The 20249-nt window shown below is 42.0% G+C and overlaps 1 protein-coding gene across 1 annotated transcript in view; it reads right to left on the reverse strand.

The window, feature by feature from the left end:
• The window catches only part of LOC101639637 (myosin-IIIb), a 315696-nt gene that overhangs the window by 128783 nt on the left and 166664 nt on the right, over positions 1 to 20249 (reverse strand). Inside the window, exon 8 of the mRNA XM_045299040.1 lies at positions 2810 to 2875. Within this exon, the coding sequence (XP_045154975.1) occupies positions 2810 to 2875 (66 nt within the window). The remainder of the gene's footprint in view (positions 1 to 2809; positions 2876 to 20249) is intronic.

A 20249-nucleotide genomic window follows, 5' to 3' on the forward strand; every position in this document is an offset into this window, starting at 1 on the left:
ACTACCCGATGATCATGGCCCTTACCCCAAACTCACTGCCATCAAATCAATTCTGACATATCTTGATGGGACTGGAAAGCTGCATCTTTCTTCCTTGGAGAAGCTGGTAGTTTGGAACTCTTGACCTCATGGTTAGCAGGCCAATGCACAACCCACTATACGACCAGGCTCCTGTCCCGACCCCTGGCCCTCCTGAAGGGAAAGTTTGTAACCTGAAGGTTTTAACCCTCTAACCTGCTTTCCCTTCCCCCAAAATGAGCAGGACAGGTATAAAAGCAAGCCAAGCATCTCTCTTGGAACAGACCTTTCTAGCCCAGTGAGTGTCTGTGTTTATATTAAACTAGAGACTTGAATAAATACAATGAAATAATAAAGTCAAATTGCATTCAGCAGGCTGAGTAATAATAGCCTACGCAAGTGGATCCTCTACAAAACCAAACGGAAACCATTTGGAAATGGTGGGCAGATTTCTATATAAAAATATAAAGTAGGATCACCAAGCCCCCGCCTCAAGAGCTACGTTTCTGAAAAGGAGAATTCTTGGGTGGAGAGGCTTGCCACTGAGCCTCCCCTCCTGGTAACAAAGGCTTCCTGCATCTAAAGGAACTCAAGGTTCGTACATTTGAAATTCTCAATGTTAGGAGGAAAGTATTTCAATTTGTCTATGATCACATGTGCTATAAGGAAGAATAGATGGTAGAGTGACATTTCTATAATGTGGTCTAGAACGACCGTCCTAAAAGTCCTAATGCACCCACCCATTGTGGTCCTTTATTCTCCGGTCCGGCTAAACACTGCTGCCCCTAGCATCAGGGCACATATACTCTCGCAAGTCAACACAAGGCACACTTTTGTGCATTAGGTCACATTTGGGAGGCACTAGGAGAGCTTGGTGTGGAAAGGCACACTCGTGAATAGCTAATAAATTTTTCTAGGCCAACAGCTTAGAGAAGGGTCAGCCAAGGGCATCTGGGTGCACAACGGGATGGAAAGCAACAATCTTCGGATGCAGCCTCTGCCAGCAAAGTCACCGGGACCGCAGCACCCTGATTTGCTCCTGGGGGGTCTGAAATGTGCTTCAGACACCATGCTGTCTCAGCGTTCCTCCTAAACTTCAGCATGAGGCCCCTCCTTTGCTCATCTGCGGACATCATCTCTCCGGTGACTATCTGTCCCTCTCAATACCACCCACTGCCACCACTCTTGACTTGTGACTTTTCATAGTGCATTCTGCAGTCGTCACAGAACTACTAGGGTGGAGCTAGAGGGACAAGGGACTGTCCTTGACCTTGCACTTCACGGTCATATTCTAACTGGGTCGTTCTTGACAGAGTTCTGTGAATTCCTTGCCTCGTCTCCCTCCTGAGGAGGATGACACAAACCCAGGAGGGATTGAACAAGCAGGCACTGAAGGACCTTGAACTATGTGATGTTTGAAATGAAAGTGAAAAACCAGCTCACAGTTCTTTAAACAAACCCCCCCTGGCAGCAAATATCTCTGGGAATTTGGACTAGCAAATTTTAGAAAGGTAAATGGGTGCATTTGCCGTATATTATGCAATATCTTCAGCAGGATCTGGGCAGCACACTCTAATCAAGCACAATAATATATCTGCAGCAAAATACATGAATATTCACGCAAAGTGAGAGAAATAATGACTATAAATAGCCTCCCTACAGTTCAGATCCTGTGGTGCCATCCAGTGAGTTCACATAAGAGTAACTTTAGCTGCTAAATGACTCAAGGTTAAAAAACCAACCTAACAAAACCCAGCTTCCATTCTCAGCTCTTTGGATGTTAAAGCTGCGGATGGGAGAGTGCTGGTGTGTCCTGGGATTGATTAAGGAAGATGACTAAGAAACCCGAGGTGCCTCCTGGTCCCAGCTCCTTGGGAAGCCGAGTCTAAGCATGTGCATAAAGTAGAGACATGTGTGCTGACCCCTCCCTCCTTGTTTATCTCTACTTCCCTCCCCTAAGACCTTTGAACACACCTTGTTCGATAAGCTAGACTTTGGGGCACTTCGTCTAAGCTCCTTCCTCTGGGCATCATTTGGAGGGTCTAGTCTCGATTTTCTGTTCTCAGTTCTCCAGCCCCTCAGCGTGGAGTTAGAGACTGAGCATCATCCCCAGATGTGGGACAAGTGTGTTCTTCTGACCAGGCCCAAATGTGTGCAATCCCAGGATGACGAGCCACCCAGGTGCTGCTGTTGCTTCTGCTTGTGATTTGGCCCCAGTAAGTCTTGCCTAATTTCTGATGGCATCACTTTCACCAGGTAGACGTCAGCTGGGTTTTCATCTGGTCCTCCTTGCTTGAGCCTTGACTGGGGCTTCATACTTTGGTTCCCCAAGCCTGAGACCGTATTTTGTCCCTTCAGTCACCTTGGGAACAGAGGTCTGCTCCCATGCCATTGGTCTAACAGAGACAACTCTCACCCTGTAAAACCACGGTCAGGGGCTGCACCTCCTGGGTCTTCCCTGTTCCCAGTGTGGGCATCAGCTATTTGGATGCCAAGCCTCCTTTCTCCTTTCTTCCCTTTGCTCACACAAGAAAAGTGGAAGTAGAGCAAATCCTCAGATAAATGTGACCCATCTCATCAAGAGAACTGATTATAGCCAAAAAATCAAATGGAACTCATTTTTCAGATCCTGCAGAGGTACCTTCTATCACTCCCTGGAACAAATCTTGTGTCATAGCATGCTAGTAGGCGTAATGACTTCAAGTGCCAAGTAAATTCCACAGCTTGGATTTCTTCACTCACTGTTCAAGGCCTTGCTGGATAAGCAATTTTCAGTGGAAGAAATACTCACTGTGAAATAAAGTGGTTGAATTCCTCACACCAGTTTTCTGGGTGAAGTAAAGTGGGTGGAGGATTTCTGAAAAACAAAAACATTTTTAATATAGTTGGTGGGGGCCTGGGAGAATGGAAAGTGTTCGGTTAAAGGCAAAAATATCAACTTGTCTTTATTGATATCAAGAGTCATTCATTGGAGGCAAACTATAAAATGCCAGGCCCTCTTCATTCAGCCGTTCATTTTCATTGGCTGAAGGCCTACTATATTCCAGGCTTTCTGCCAGGACCGCATCAGGAACACCATTCAAAGTTGGGAGTCTAAGAAAGGGCAAGGCAACAACCCTCATCATCATAACAGAGCATGGAATATTGCTAGTGTCATCAGAAAGCCATAAACAGAGTGCTAGGGGCTTGAGAGAAATAGACTTTTAATTTTAGAGGATTTGCAGATCATTATAGTACCATTTGAATTAATTACATAAGATATTTTAAGTAGACGCATCAGTCACAATTTTAACTGTTTTCTGTGTCTACTTCTGTGATAGGTCCAAAAGAGAAGAAAACAATCATAACCAGTGAGTGATGGGAAATTAACATGGCCCTTCTAGCCATGGTTCCTTAGGTGATCTATTAGGGTTCTGGACTTGATAGGCCTGTGGCTATGGTCCCATTCTTTTGGTGGGGGGGCATTCTCCACTAGGCTGATAGACAGGAGTGGGCTGGGCTGCAGCCCTCACCTTGGTGGAGAGTGTGAGAGAGCCACGTCTTTGTTTCCCTGAGGGCATCTTTAAAACCCCATGTTAGTACTGAGCATGGGTCCCTGCTGACATTGTGGTTCTGCATTGGGCTGCTAGCCAGATGGCCAGAGTTCCCAATCACCATTAGGAATTACAGTCTCAGAAATCAGCAAGGGCAGTGCTACTTCATCCTATAGGGTCACTATGAGTCAGAATCAACTAGAACTCCCAGCACTGAGTTCGAAGGTCAGAGTTTAGGACTGGATGCAAACCAGGTCACACCCTTGGTTGTCCTTGGCTGTACCACGGTGCTACCACCATACAGTCCTCCACACACGACCTCATCCGGAAAGCCTGACCTCTGGTTCTTGACTGGGCTTTGGTAGAAACAAGAAGACCTGCCGTGACTTTGGGACATTGTTGGCTTCTGGCTCTGGACTCTGCATTTGGCTCACCTCTGCCTGATCCTCAGATTGTGGACTAAATAGCACCTACCACCACGTGACACATTTCCTCAAAGTTTCACGGTTTCTGTGAGCCAATGTAGGGAATCACAGCACCCAGGAAAGTGAGGGAATATACGCACTCAAAGGAGGAGTGGGGGTGGGGGTGGAGCAGATTAGCATTTTAGAAGAGTTGGACATTTGAGACATCTTCAACCTCCAGCTCCTTGGAATTCATCTGGTATTAATTCTCACTGAACAATAATCGGAATAATGCCCAGGCTCTAAGAGGTTTCCAGATATAACTATCAGACATCCAAGAGAACTTGAGAAAACAGAAAAAACCTGGTTTCCAGACCACCTCCTTGAGAGAAGGCGGGTGAAAAGGGAAGGGAAGAGCCTTGGATTTGACTGAATACTTATTCCCAAACGATTCCATTTTAAAACAGAAGCGAGTACATCACCTTTAATGGACAAGATGGTTTTTAGCCATAAATCAAAATAAGGGCTCAGTGCATATACTTCTGTATACCCGAATTATGACTGTATATTTTAAGCCATCTACTGTATATATTCAAGTATAAGCCAACCTGCATATCAGCTGTGGCACCTAATTTACCACAAAAATTGCATTAAAATTGTGGTGAAAAAAAATCGGCTTATTCACGAGTACATACGGTAGATGTGCTCTTTGATCTCACTTGCATTTTCATTGCTTCCTAAAGCCATGGACACGTCCGCTTCAACAGGTAAAGAGAAAGAGGCCTGCAGGATGATGGGAAATGAATCGAGAATGTGGCTGCAAGTTGCCGCCCACGAGTCCAGGCCCTCTCCCTTCTTCTGGTTCAGTTTGATGTTGGCACTCTGCCGCCACGACAAGACGCCATTTCCAAGATTTCCTCCCGGCTACATGTGGGTAAAATTCCCATACGGGATGTGTAGAAATTCTCCTTAAAAGGGAGAAGACATGCCATTTTTCACCTTCTGCCTCCTGCTTCCAGGAATTGGAATGTGACGGCTGGCCCCGGAGCAGCCAGGTAGGACAGGAGATAAACTTGAAGGAAAGCTACGAGCTGTGACGAAGCAGATGGGACACTAGATTCCCGATAACACTGCGAGGCTGCCATGATCTCCTCTCGATGCCTTAACGGGAGAGAGAAACAAAACAAGCTTCCAACTCCTTTAAGCCACTTAGTAATGAAGCTGTCAGATAATACTTCAGAGTCTTATTCCATCATATGATTAAAATACAATTTGGTAAGTGAAAGGATAAGATAAGCACAAATATATATGGGAAAATAATTAAGGGGCAACTCACCCAATCTGGGGAGTCCCAGAAGATTGATAAAGAAGATGAAATTGAACTGACCCCTGAGAATTGAGTTAAGTTGGAGTTTTCGAGATAGAGGAGAGGAAAGCCACTTCGAATTCTGAAACACGTACCAAGGTTCAGAAATGTAAAAAATGCCTGGTAGGTTCAAACACATGAGTAATTTTGAAACTAAGCTATAGGATTTGGCTGTGGGTGAGGGGACAGGGGGATGAATAAGGTGGAAGCCCCTCTCCCAAGCCCCCTAGCATGAAGTCCTTTCCCGTTGTTGAAACCCCTGTGTGAAGCCGTTTCGTAGAGGAGCTTCCTCTTTGTCACCGCCTCTCTACTTTACTAAACACGATGTCCCTTTCCAGAGACTGATCTTTCCTGATAACATGTCCAAAGTATGTGAGACCAAGTCTCGCCATCCTTGCTTCTAAGGAGCATTCTGGCCATCCTTCTTCCAAGAGGAGAGGAGCAGTCACAAAGAGGAAGCCTCTGGACAAGAGGGATTGGCAAAGACTAGCTGGAACCTAACAACAACTGTCCAGGTGGTGCAGGACCAGGCAGGGGTTGTTCTGTTGTTGATGGAGTTGCTCAGAGTTGGAAGGGACTCGATGGCCCATCACAAGAACAACAAAGATGGAGCAGATGAACGGGGGTAGGAAGAAGGGAAGAGAAGAATTACATGGTCTATTGGTTCCACAACAGAACGCATGGGTCCTTCAGATCTTTCTGATTCAAAGAACAAGAAAATTAGTTGTAGATACTGCTAGAAAGAGTTGTTACCATTAGAAGTTGAATCCATTCGGACCGATAGTGACCCTATGCACAGCTGAACAACCACTGCATGGCCCTAGGCCATCCTCATAATTGTTCCCCTGCTTCATCTCACTGTTGCAGTCACTGTGTCGCTATGGTCAAGCAGCTGTCTGAGGGCTTTTCTCCTTTCAGGATGTCCTTTTCAAAGGACTGGTCTCTCCTGACAACACACCCAAAGTATGCAAGATGAATTCTCAATAACCTTGGCTTTAAGAAGCAGTCTGGCCACACTTCTTCCTAGATAGATTTGTTTGTCCTTTTGGCACTGAGGGTACTTTCAATATTTGTCACCAGCACCACAATTCGAATGCATCGATTTTTCTTCAGTCTTCCTTATTCAACGTCCGATTTCCACGTAGCATATGAGGCCATTGGAAATCCCATGGGTTGGGTCAGGCACATTTTAATCCACAAAGTAACACCCTTGCTTTTCAACACTTTAAAGGGGTCTTGAACAGCAGATTTACTTAATACAACTCATCTTTTGATCTCTTGACCGCTGCTTCCATGAGCATTGATTATGGATGAACCCAAGCAAGACAAAATCCTTGACAACTTCAAACTTTTCTCCCTTTCTCACGATGTTACCTACTGGTCCACTTGTGAAGATTTTGGTCTTCTTCACATTGAGTTGTAATCCATACTGAAGTGTTTCAAGTCCTCCTCATAGTTAGCAAGTATGGTTGTGTCATCTATATATCGCAAGTAGTTAATAAGCCTTCCTCCAATCCTGGTGTCACATTCTCCTTCATATAATCCAGCTTCTCTGATGATTTGCTCAGTGGCCAGATTGAGAGGATTCGAGCGCGAATGAGTAGCAGTTGTTCTCAGTTATATTGGAAGCCACCTCCTTATCACATCCATTCCATTCAACAATAGTTGTCTTTAATTCTTCTTGCATTTTTAAAATAACAAAAGTACCATCACATGATTCTACCCTCAATATCACTTCGATTGCCAAGTGTTTGAGCTCATACATCACCTGTCCTCATAACTCTCCTCTGTGGACTTCCATTCTCCATGAAAATAGAGCCTAGATCATCTCCATCTTTAACCCTTCCGGGGTTTCTGGGTTTTTTTTATTTTCTCATGTTTTGGGTTCAGCTCGTTCTCATTGAACCCAACCCACAGAGAAGAGCTGCTAATCTATTGTGTGAAAGACTTAGTTCACTCCCAAAGCAGTTAGCCATTGTCAACAAGTGACCCACAGGCAGTGACTTGTTGTAGTTGTGTGCTGTTGAGTTGATTCTGACTCAATGACTGTGTAGGATAGAATAGAATTGCCCCATTGGATTTCCAAGGCTGTAATATTTATGGAATTAGATCCCCAGGTAGCTGTTAGTGGGCTTGAACTGTTTAATCTTTCCACTGGCAGGTAGGTGCTTAACCATTTGTGGTAGTTACACAATTTTATGTCAACTTGGAGTGTTGGGGTGGAGTCCTTATGGGCATGCCCTCTTCTTAAGGAGGGTCCTGGGAACCTCCCTCTCTCTCTCTCTGCCTTCACCTTCCTGTTGAGGAGCCACTCAGAGACGCTCACGAGCCCTGGAGATGTGTCCACCGCAATTGAATCTACAAGACTTTACACCCACTGGCTGGTGATCTTCCTGCATTCTGCATCATTGCATGTAGCTTCGTGAGACTGAAGAGGGATTTATGGACTAGTATTGGACTTATGGAATTGATCTGTACTGGCCTGGGGTGTTTTCCTGATATATAACTACTTCTTGATATAAAGCTCTTTCTTACACCTATATGGGTGTCTCTGGATTTGTTTCTCTAGTCAATCAACCCTAACACATGATGGTACCAGGAGTGGGGTACTAGAGAAACAAATCATAAGGATGGAGAGTAGATGCTTGTTTGACCTCTGCCTCATGGTAGTTTTTTCTTCTTTCACTAGCCAGAAGTCAGATAGGCCTACATTGTTTACTCAGCTGTTTTCAGGAAAGGACATGGCAAGGAAAGGTTTTGACTCCTAGAAGTTGTCTTTGGTTATGCCTGTCTGGAATGATGAAGACGGATGTGATAAATATAAATTCTGAGCTCAGGAGAAGTTCACCTCTTGAACTTCTCTGAGGCAGAGGCCATGCTGCTTAGTCAAGACAGCTGACAGAAGTCCTGCCCCTGGCTTGATGCAGCGAAGTCTAAGTCATACTGCATGTGAATGGGATAGTTTAGAAAAGATTAAATCTGACTGTTTTAAGAATCGTGCTTATGATCTTGCTGTACTTGGATTATACTGATTTTTTAAATCTACTGTTATTGATATAATGTGTGATTGAAATGAAAACTGGGAAGTATGAATAGAGAGAGTTTGTAATCCAACTGCTTTCAGCCATTAAATTGGACCTTTAAATGGGTATGGGACACTCCTGCAATGAAAAAATAAGCCCCATCCAGTGCCTTAAGTTCTCTGGACAATTACATTAAAAACAAACAAACAAAAAACCCGCTGAGAGAGCTATTGACAGACTGAAGAAAGAAAAAGGAACCTGTTAGCTTTTTGAATTTTGAACTAGTGATTTTTGCCTAAAGCTGGAAAAAATCTGGAGCCATGAAGAAACTCTCCTCTCGAGGACTAATGTTAAAGGAAGACTGTGGGCTTGCTAAGTAACCACCTGGATCTACTTGTCGCATGGAAGTGACAGAAAAGCAGCAACAGAGAGACAGTTGAGTCTGGCCTCTGACACCTGTGACCCTGGTTTACAGAAAAGAGACAGGAGGGGATTGGCTGGCCTGAAGTTTCTAGAGTTGTGCAGAACCTGAACCTGTGGCTAGACCTAGTCCAAGAGGGCTAGGGTTGTTGAGAACCAATGGGCACCCTGGTGAAGCTGTCAGGTGGCCCACATTGAGTTGACCAGAACCCAACCAGATGAGAAGATATTTGAGCCCATAAATTGGTGCATATTGGTGCTGACTTTATGAACAGCCTGCCCTGATTTGACTTTGCTTAAGGATGCAGACTCACAGGTTCCAACTGGAATGAAGTTTCTTCACATCAAAGAACATGCTTGCCTCCTCAGAGCATTGGGTTGATATAAATGGGAAGTATAGAAATTAGATACCCAAAATGGGGGTTATAAAGGCATAAAGTGACTGGCTTACAAACTTTCATGGGTGGGGGAATATTTTGATAGGATTATAGTGTAGGTGTTGACATAACTGCAATTGTTAAGTATAGAATATTTTTGTTTTGTTTGCTTATATGGTATGTTTAAATGAGTCTGGCACATTTTAAAGTGTACACATTTTAGTTTTATCCTGTTAGGCACAAATATGATTTTATTATTACCTTTGTTTTAAAAATTATGTATAGCTAAAGAGTTGTGTAAAACTGTCTAGTTGACAAGGGGTGATTTGTGGTAGTTAGATAATTTGTGTCAACTTGAAGTGTATGGACTTACGGACTTGATCTGGACTTGGCTAGGATGTTTTCCTAACATATAACTACTTCTTGATATAAAGCTCTCTTTTACTATGAGTGTCTCTGGGTTTGTTTCTCTAATCAACCTTGCCTAACACACCATTGCATCACTAGAGTGAAAAGACATAGTGGACTTGAATGGCCAAACATGGAGGGATGTCCTTCGGCAGCACAGGGTCATTGTCACTTAAAGAACACCCTAGCAAGGATCCACTGAGCAAAGAATGTAGAGTGTCCACTCTAGTGGAGAGAACACTGTACTTTCCTGTTCCCTGTCTGTTTCTCAGCAGGAAGTACCGGCAGGACTTACTCTCTGTGCACCCTAGATGTCTGCAGAGGGCACAAGGAAGACTAACAGTGCCTCATCAATCACCTTTGCCCACTCACCCAAGCCACCCCCAATCCCATGTGGCTCCACATACACCCCATACAGGGAACCTCTTCTTTGAAGCTAAACACGTGGAAAGTCAGCTTAGCCCTGCCTTTCCTGGAGCTCATCCATCATACTTTGATTCCGTAAGTTGAGATCTTGAGAAAGATCGTTATCTGTGTGTAATGAAACCAAAAGCAATTTGAAGACCTTACAGGACTCTGGAGTGGCAACATAAATTTCAATCCTCTCACAATCCAGAAGGAGCCCCAATCAGTAATAAGGGTACTTTTTTTGTTCCTCTCTACCCTGCAGATGTAAGATGCAGTCCTGCCCAGAAGGTCTGTGTTTAAGAGGAGATCAGAAGGTGCATTTTCATCATTACATGAGCTCCGGGTATCGTTCCCTTAGGTCAGTGGTTCTCATCCTTCCTAATGCTGCAACCCTTTGTTCCTCGTGTTGTGGTGACCCCCCCAACAATAACATTATTTTCATTGCTACTTCATAACTGTAATTTTGATACTGTTATGAATTGGGCAACCACTGTGAAAGGGTCGTTCAACCCCCAAAGGGGTCACGACCCACAGGTTGAGAATCACTGCCTTAGGTGCATGGATGTGGAGAGTCAATAGTGAGTGGCTGAAAGGCCTGTGCGTATCAATAACGAGCTCCCCTTTGGTCAATATTTATTTAAGAAGCCAAAGCACTGTGTACAAGAAAGATTAGTTAATGAAGGAAATGACTAAATTTGATCTGAGTTTTGCCTGCATTGACATTATTCCAAGGGTTTGGACCTCCAATTCAATTCTTATAAAAAGCAGTGCACACAGAGACCATTAGGGCTAAATAAGATTTGGAGCAAGTGAAATGGTGAAGACAGGGATATTTTGACATCATAATCCAGGGTCTGTATCCCCAGGGACATAGTGAGATATGCAGTGAACTGCTAACTACAAGGTCTGTGGTTCGAACCCACCAGCCTCTCGGCAGAAAAGAGATAAGGTTATCTACTCTCTTAAAGATTTCAAGTGCCAGAAACACAGAGGGGCAGTTCTAACCAGCTCTTCTGGGGACTCCATGAGTCAGAAAGGACTTGATGGTAGTGAGTGATCCTGGACCCAGTCAATACAATAGAGCTAACATTAATCTCTTTCTCCAAGCCTCTGTTGAACTCAACGTTTACTGAACAATCGTGGGGGATTCATTCTAGTCCCTGAAATAGAGAAGCAGCTTATTGGACCAACTCTGGGTGGGGAAACCCCAGACCTAGCAACAACTGAAAAATACTAAGAGAATGAGGCTGCTTAGTAATGAAATTTGAAGGGGAAAGAGGCACTACGAAGAAACAGAATGGTGAGCAATGTGCAGGCTGACATTTGAGGAGCAGAAACCGAATGAACAGGTCAGATTAGGAGAAAGGAAGAGAAATGCCACTAGGAGCAGAGACCGTGTAAGTTAGCCTTCAGTTTCTTCTCTAAGAACGTCTTCCTTTGCTGCTAGGGCATCCCAGGCTTCTGATCTTCGGCCACTTTCTTCTCTTTTGCACCCATTCCCTGAGCGCTCACTGTACTGGTACCTCAAACCCACTGCCATCCAGTCAATGCCAACTCACAGCAACCCCATAGGACAGGGTCTCCAAGACTGTAACTCTATGGGAGTATGAAGCCCGGTCTTTCTCCCACGGAGCAGCTGGTGGTTTCAAACACAACCACCAGGGCTCCTTTCAGCAGCCTGCTAATACCTTGATTTGTAGCTCAGCGGGACCTGTGTCATATTTTTGACCCATATAACTGTAAAATTAGCAAATTCGTGTTGTTCTACGCTTATGACAATTTTTAATGACAGTGATAAAGTCCTCCAAACCAAATTCACTGACACTGAGTCGATTTTTGACCATGGCAACCCTATAGGACAAAGTAGAAATGCCCCTCGGGGTTTCCAAGACTCTGACTCTTTATGGGAGTAAATAGCCTTGTCTTTCTCCCTCAGCTGGTGGTTTTGAACTGCTGACCTTGCGGTTAGCAACCAAACACATAACCCCCTATGCCACAAGGGTTCCCTAAGTATTATCAATTCTACTTGCTAGGCTCCTTTCTCATCACCCTTGTTCTCCCTCTTGTCTCCCTCTTAGAGCCTCATTGTCCCCGACTTCCTCCTACACTTGGAAGCTAGAATTTCTTTATAACATACAAATCTAACCTTGATATTTCCTTACTCAAACTTCTTCAGAGGGTCCACACTGCCAGCCTGTGAAAATCTCAACCCTTTCACACACCATATAAATATCTTGGCCTGCTGTCTGCCCAATCTCATCTCAAATCACTTCCCTATACTTGGTTGATGTTGAATCACTCATTTACTTATAGTTCCCTAAATAGGTCTTGTCCTTCCATGCTCCAGGGCCTTTGTACATATATACCTTTGGGATAGAGAGTTCTCCCATCTGTCTACCTGGAAGACTGTGCGGGCTTCAGGTCTTGACTCAAGTGTAGTTTTTCTGTGATACTTTTCTCCAGCAGATCTAGATGCTGTTTCGCTTTCCCTGTAAGCCCCCCACACCCACCCCTGTGCCACGTCTATCTTTCCATGCAGAAATGGTCATATTGTATTATCATTGTTTGGCACAAGTTCAGCTAACCCCTGTATGTGAACTTCAGGAGGTTCAAACAACATCCTACATGCATCAATAGTTCCCAACACATCAAAACCAAATAGTCCTGCCCACTGCCACCGAGTCAACTCCAACTCTTAGTGACCCTCTAAGACAGAGTAGAACTGGCCCCGCAGATGCCCCCCAAGGCTGTACATTTTTACAGAAGCAGAATGCCACATCTGTGTCCTGCAGAGCAGCTGATGGGTTCAAACCACCAACTTTTCTGTTAGTAGCCGAGTACTTTAACCACATCACCACCAGGGTTCCCTCTGCATATGAGTACTCAGTAAATTTTGCTGATGGAGAGGCTACATGAATGAATGCACTCCACCATACCTATGTTAAAAGTAAACCTAGACAGGATAACTGCCACAGAGTCCATGCCAACTAACAGGGCCCCTATAAGACAGGGGTTTCCAAGACTGTAACTCATTATGGGAGTAGAAAACCCCAGCTTTCTACCATGGACCTGGCTGGTGGTTTCAAACTGCTGACCTTGTGGTTAGCAGGCCAACTCATAACAACTGGGATACCAAGACAAAATCTAGCCTAGTCTCTCTTATGAATTGATTTGTGTCATCTTAAAATATATGTTGAAATCCTAAACTCCGGTACCTGTCAACATGACCTGGTCTGGAAAATGTGAAGCTGCTCTCAGTTAACAGGTAGGGTGTTACTCCAGTAACATGATAATATAACATGACTAATAGCCTTATAAAGATGGAAAAGAGATACAGAGAGACGATGGCTGTATGAAGATGGAGGTAGAGATTGAAGTGATGAGTCTACAACCAGGGAACACCATGTATTGCCAGGAACCACAGAAGGGAGGAAGAGACAAAAGATGATCTTCTCTGAGCGCTGTCAGAGGGAACACAGCCCTGCTAGATTTGAACTTCTGGCTTCCAGAACTGATTCAGTAAATATGCATTGTTTTAATCCACCCACTTGATGGTGCTTTGCTATGTCAGCCCAAAGAAACCAATACTGTCTCCAAAATAGCTTAACCTAGACAAATATGGAGCAGTTTCTTTTGGATGTGAGCAATTCTGATTAAATTATTCACAACAAGAGCATTTAAAGAATAAAGAAGTCCCTTTGGGAGACACCTTGAGTTCAATTTGATAAAGCAAGGCTCACCCCTAAACTTTTTAAGCCCATTGTCTCCTGTTCTCTGAACAGATGTGACAGCAATGAGCAGACGAAGTCAAGATTGCAACCTCATTATAGATGTAATCTGATGTTAGGGTGATTGTAATACGCATGCACTGTGCGTTGGATAGGGAAGGAGAAGAATAGTTACAACCATCTACATTGAGACTAGAGTCTTGGTGGTATAGTGGATTACATGTTGGACTGCTAACTACAAACAAGTTCAGCAGTTCAAAGCCATCCATTGCTTTTCTCAGAAACCTCCAGGGGCAGTTCTACTCTGTCCTGTATGGTCACCAGGAGTTGGAGTCAACTTGCTGGCAGGGAGTGGGGTTCATCCATATGGAGTATATCCATCTTGAGCACCCCTGACAGCAGAGCTCCACACAAGGCACTTCCCATATACCAAGTCACCTGAGCATCACGAAAAACCTACAACATCACAACTGTTCTTCCGGTAGCCCAGATGGGGAAAATACCACTTAAAACAAGACATTTGCTCAAAAGCATTCAGCTAGAAAATAAGGGTCTGGTTTGAAACCAGGTTATCTTTGTCTTCAGCACCATACACCTTATGCTTGTCTGTGTTTTGTCTCATGAAGAGCCCATTACTTTGGAAAATGAATGAAAAGAACATATATGCATAAAATGACAGAAAACCAATTTGCAAGTAATACTTTGAGAGGGTGCAAAATGAAGCCCTCAAACCTTAAAACACACCTGCTCAGAAGACACTGAGTAAAGGATTTCTGCACGAGGCTGAGTTAATTAAGAAAAGCTTTTTCAGAAGTTGTGATTTTTTTTTTTTTCTTAGAAGTTGTGAATTTTGAGGCAGGACCTCAACAGAGGTGATATAAACCAGTTATCAATGAGAGAAGGAAGAGGAGGGGAATATGGATAGAAAGATTTAAACACCTAGTTAATCATAATCATTAATAAGTGCTAATATACAGTTGAGAAAGCACTGGTAGTGCTGTGAGTTAGGCATTGGACTACCAGTCACAAGGTTAGCAGCTCGAATCCATTAGCAGTTCCATTGGAGCAATATGAGGCTTTCTGTTCCCATAAGTTTTACAATTTCAGAAACCCTATGTGATGGGCTCAAACATAACAATTGTGAAGATAGCACAGGATCAGGTGATGTTTCATTCTATTGTACATAGGTCCCTACGAGTAAGAACTAAACAGTACCTAACAATACCAGCAGTTGGAATCAAATCAGTGGCAGTGGTGGGTTAATACACAATTAAATGAACACCCAGGAACATGTTTTAACAATGTATTGTTTATTTACTCATAAAAGCAATAAAGGAAGACATCTGAGTACAATGAACTGTTCCGAGCATATTCACTATTGGAACAGAGCTGCCATGCTGATCATCCTGGCTACAACACATCAGTAGACTTGAGGAGGTCGCTGTCTGTCTATGTGTCTTGCTTCAGTACCATCCGCTACCCTCAGTCAAAGTTGCTTTTCTCCCTAACTCACCTCTCTTGTTTGTTTGGAACCAACTTGTATGTCAGAAAAGAATCCAAGTCTGTTTCAGTCTGATCATTCCTCCTTTCATTCAGACCACTGGTTTAGATCTGATGGGTAAGGAGTCAAGAGGGTTTTAAACCCTGTGACCTCTCTCTCTCCCAGTTAAATATTAACTGTATTTGTTTGTTTTAAAACGGCATTTATTTGTTTTTACATATATATTTACACTTATTTTTTTCCCTTTTGTGGAATATAATACGTACCAAAAAACCCTTCTACATAGCTGCATAGTCCATCTCATCAAATCAATGACAGTATCTCATTAAATTCTCTGTATATGTGGTTCTTTTACATCTTTTATTACATTATATTATATTATATTATATTATTATGTTGCTATTTGCCCCACTATCTCTCTCTCTCCTAACTTTCCTGTCCCTTACCTCTGCCCTTAACATCCCTGCAGCCCTGGCCTCATCATATTCTTTAAAGTCTGTCCTTTAGTGTGAAAACATTTTTTTTTCCTTTGTAATAATGGTGTCATAGACTACTTATCTTTATGAGATTCATTACCTTTGCTGAGTATAATGTTCTCTAATTTTGTCCATGTCCCTAGGTGTTTGACAAACTCGTCATTGCTTTTTAATGGATGCATAATATTCCATTATATGAATATACCAGAATTTGTTATCCATTCCTCTATAGTAGTTTTTTATTGTTTCCATCTATTTGCTATTATAGAAATTGCTGCAATAAACATAACTGTGTATATGTCTGTTTTATATCAAGTAGAGAGATTGCAGAACCATAAGGTGATTTGTAATGGTATTTAAGAATACTGATTTCCATAGTGGTTATATAATTCTACAATCTCACCACCGATGTATGAGCATTCTATCCTGATCACATTCTCCCCAGCATTTATTATTTTGTTTTGTTTCTTAATTTTGCAATGCGTTTCAGTGTGAGGTGGTATGTCATTATTGTTTTTACTTCTCTTATGGCTAATGAACACAAACATTTTTTCACATGGTTGTTGGCCACCTGGATGTCATCTTCAGTAAATTTTCTATTAATATCTTATGATCAATTTTTTATTGGGTTATTTATGTTTTTCTTATTAAGATGTTGTAGTGTTCTATAGATGTTTGAAATTAGCCCTTTATCTGATATCATTGCTACACATTTTTTAACAACCTGTGGGTCTCTTTGAAGAAGCCTTTTGATGTGCTTAAAACCAAACTCAATGTCATTGAGTCAATTTTGATTCATAACAATCCTGCAGGACACGGTAGAACCTGTCCCTGTGAGTTTCTGAGACTCTAACTCTTTACAGAAGTAGAAAGCCTCTTCTTTCTCCCTTGGAGCAGATGGTGGTTTCAAACTATGGACCTTGATGTTAGCAGCCCATGGGTACCTACTATGCCACCAGGGCTCCTTTGATGTGCATAAATTTCCTAGTTTTAGAAGGTCTTGGTCCTCTATTTTGTCTTCTATAGTGTAGGTATTTTTCATTATGCTTATAACTGTATTTATTTATGTCTTGTATTAGGGCCCTTAAGTTTGTCCCTACTTGTTCACTGATGGTGTTTATGGTTCTAGGGTTTATATTTAGGTCTTTAACCTATCATGAGTTCATTTTTGTACATGGTGTGAGGTATGGGTCCTATTTCATTCTTTAGCAGGTGAAAATCTACTTTTTTCACCACAATTGATTGAAAAGGGTATCTCTTGCCCACATAATGTGTTTTAGTACTTTATAAAAAATCAGGTGTCTGTAGGTACTTGGTTGTATTTCTTGGCTCTCCATTCTAATCCATTGGTCTTCATGTCTACTGTTGTATCAGTAACAAGCTGTTTAATTTACTGTAGCTATATAATAGGTTTTAAAATCTGGGAACAAAGGCCTCCTACTTTGTTTTTGTTTTTTAAATAGTATTTTGTTTATCCTGGGTTTCTTTCTTTTTCCATATAAAGCTGGTGATTAGTTTATCCATATGTTTGAAGAATTGTGCTAGGATTTAGATCAGAATTGCACTGAATTTGCAAAGTTTCTTTTCTTTTAAAACAAAATCTTGACAGTTTTCCTATATTTAGTCTTCCTATCCAGGAGCATATTCCATTTGTGTAAGTCTCTTTTGATTTCTTGGGAAAGTTTTTTATAGTTTTCCTTGGATAAGTCTTTCCTTTCTCTGCTAAGACTTATTCCTAGATATTTTATCTTTTGAGTAGTTATTTACATGGTATTGTTCTCTTAATTTCCTTTTTGATGCCATCTTCTTTAATATGCAAGAATCCAACTGATTTCTGTATATTGATCTTATTGCCTGCTACATTGCCAAATTTTTCATTTAGTTCCAGTAATTTTTAAATTGCATATTTGGGGTTTTGTATATATAGGTTTATAAACATCTGCAAATAAAGACTCTTGTATCTTCTGTGCCAATGTGGATGTCTTTAATATCTTTTTGATGTTTTATAGCTCTGGCTAAGACTTCCAGGTCTATATCAAATAAGAGTGTTGATAAAGAGCAACCCTTTCTGGTTCCTGTTTGAAGCGGGAATGATTTCAATTTCTCTCCATTAAGTGAGATGCTAGATGTTCATTTAATGGATATGGCCTTTATTATATTGAGGAGTTTCCCTTTTATTCCTATTGTGTTGAGTGTGTTTATCAAGAATGGATGTTGAATTTTATCAAATGCCTTTTCTGCATAGGTTGATATAATTATATGGTTCTTCTCCTTTATCCTGTTTAAGTGGTGAATTATATTGATTATTTTTATCTGATATAAAACCATTCTTGCTCATATATATTATTTTTGAGGATTTGTTGATTTCCAATGGCTAAAATTTTGTTGACATTTTGGTGTCTATATTCATCAGGGATATTGTTTTATAATTTCCAATTCTGGTGATGTCATTGCCTGGCTTAGGAATCAAGGTTATACTTGTTACATAAAGTGAGTGTGGTAGTACATTGTCCTTTTGTATGTTGTGAAACAGTTCATAAAAAATTGGTGTGAAGTCTTCTCTAAATGCTTGGTAGAATTTCACAGTAAAATTATCTGTTCTTAGACTTTTTTGACATTGGCAGTCATTTTATGACCAGCTCTATTACTTCTTATTGAGACTTTCAATATCAATGTGTGTTAATTTAGGCAAGTAATGTGTTTCAAGAAGTTTATCCATTTCTTCTAGAATTTCAAATTTAGGAGAACACAATTTTTCATAAAACTGTGTGATTTAAAAAATATTTTCAGTTGGTTCTGTTTTAATGTCACTGGTTTCATTTCTTATCAAATTATTTGTTTGTCCAGTATTTTTTCCTTGGTTAGGTTTGTCAGTGGTTTATAAATTTTGTTAATCATTTTAAAGAACCATCGTCTTGTCTTGTTGATTTTTTTCTATAGTTTTTAGACTTTCTGATTAGTTTATTTCTGCTCTAATCTTAATTAAATTTCTTTTCTTCTAGTGTCTGAGGGTTTGTCTACTAGTCTTGTTCCAATTGTAGTTTATGTGTAAAAATGTTTATTTTCATTCTTTCTTCCTTTTTAATGTGTGCACTTATTGCTATGAACTGGTTCCTGAGTACAACTTTTGTCATGTCTCAAAGGTACTGATATGTTATATCTTCATTCTCATTTGTTTTAAGGAATTTTTTATTGTAGTCTTTATTTCTTCAGTTACTCAATGGCTTTAAATAAAGTGCTGTCCAATTTCCATGTATTTGAATTTTTAAGGTTGATCATCCTATTGTTGGTTTCTAGTTTAATAACATTTCACTCTGAAAAGATAGGATCTAAATGTTTTTAAATTTATCAATGCTTGTTTTATAGCCTAAATGTGATCTATTCTGGAATATGTCCTGTGTGCACTAGGAAATAATGTAACTTGTGTTTTTGTTGGGTGAAGTGTTCTGTATGTGTGTAAGAGAGCAAGTTGGCACTTCCGGGAAGATGGCAACTGAGTAACACATACCAGAGAGACTCTGCAGACATCATCACAGGAGAGTTATTAGGAGGGAAATGCCACCCTGCTGGACCACAGGAGGAGCATCATAAAGACCACTAGGTTTTGAGGAGCTGTGAGCTTTGGGCTTACCACAGTGGAGGCTGGCTAGGGTTTGACCTTAGCCCCTTCACTGTCTTGTCCAGAGCTGGGACCCTTTTGAGCCAGCCCAGGGACTTTATCTCAACACAACCATAGCTTGACACTGCCTCAGGGCAGGGTTTAAACCCCTCCAACCCCACGTTAGGGCTCAGGGCTCAACTATATTGTTACTTTTGTTTCCCTCTTTTCTCTCTGTCCCCCCACAGTCTCAGTGGGCGTAGTTTTATTTTGTTTTTCTTTTTCTCTTCCCTTTTCTGATATGCCACTGCTAACCTCAAGACCACTCCCCTTGCCTAGGGCATTTATGCCTGCCCTCAACCCAGCTGGGAGAGCTCCACCCTCTGCAGCATAACCTGAGGCTTTGGAAAGCCTGCCCACACTCCACCAAAGGTATCCTGCCCAACTTCTTCAAGGAGAAATGCTGCCCACCTTCTTCAGGGGGACATCTGGCCTGCCTGGCTGGAGGAACCCGTACCAGTCCTCTGTGGGCCCAGGTGACTGGGGGAAACTCCTCCCACACACCATAGTGCCCCACATGGCCTAAGGCGGCTCAGCCAACACATGCCGATGTTCCACGCTGCTGCGGGAACCTCTGCCCAACATCCACAGCAATCTATCTGACCAGAGAAATTCAGCCAACCATTCGCGATGCTCTACACCAAAGCGGGCAACTCAACAGCCTTCTGTGGCACTCCCATTTCAGCAAGCACTCCTTCAAGCCCTCTGTGGTGCCCCAAGCTTCTGTGGGCCACACCATCATGGCTCCTTGTGAGATCACCCAGTACAGCACCATCCTCATGAGTCCACAAGCACACAACCAGCGTCCCCTGAAAGGACCATCCAACTTACCCTCCAAATAACAGAATACTGGTTGACTAGAGAAAGAGTGAAGCCACATGAGGATAAGTGGTAGGCTAATTCCATAGTGAAATTAGCTGCAGGAAGTT

This window comes from Echinops telfairi, unplaced genomic scaffold (genome assembly GCF_000313985.2).
Source record: "Echinops telfairi isolate 266 unplaced genomic scaffold, ASM31398v2 ScPeMD7_4;HRSCAF=17, whole genome shotgun sequence".
NCBI lineage: Eukaryota > Metazoa > Chordata > Mammalia > Afrosoricida > Tenrecidae > Echinops > Echinops telfairi.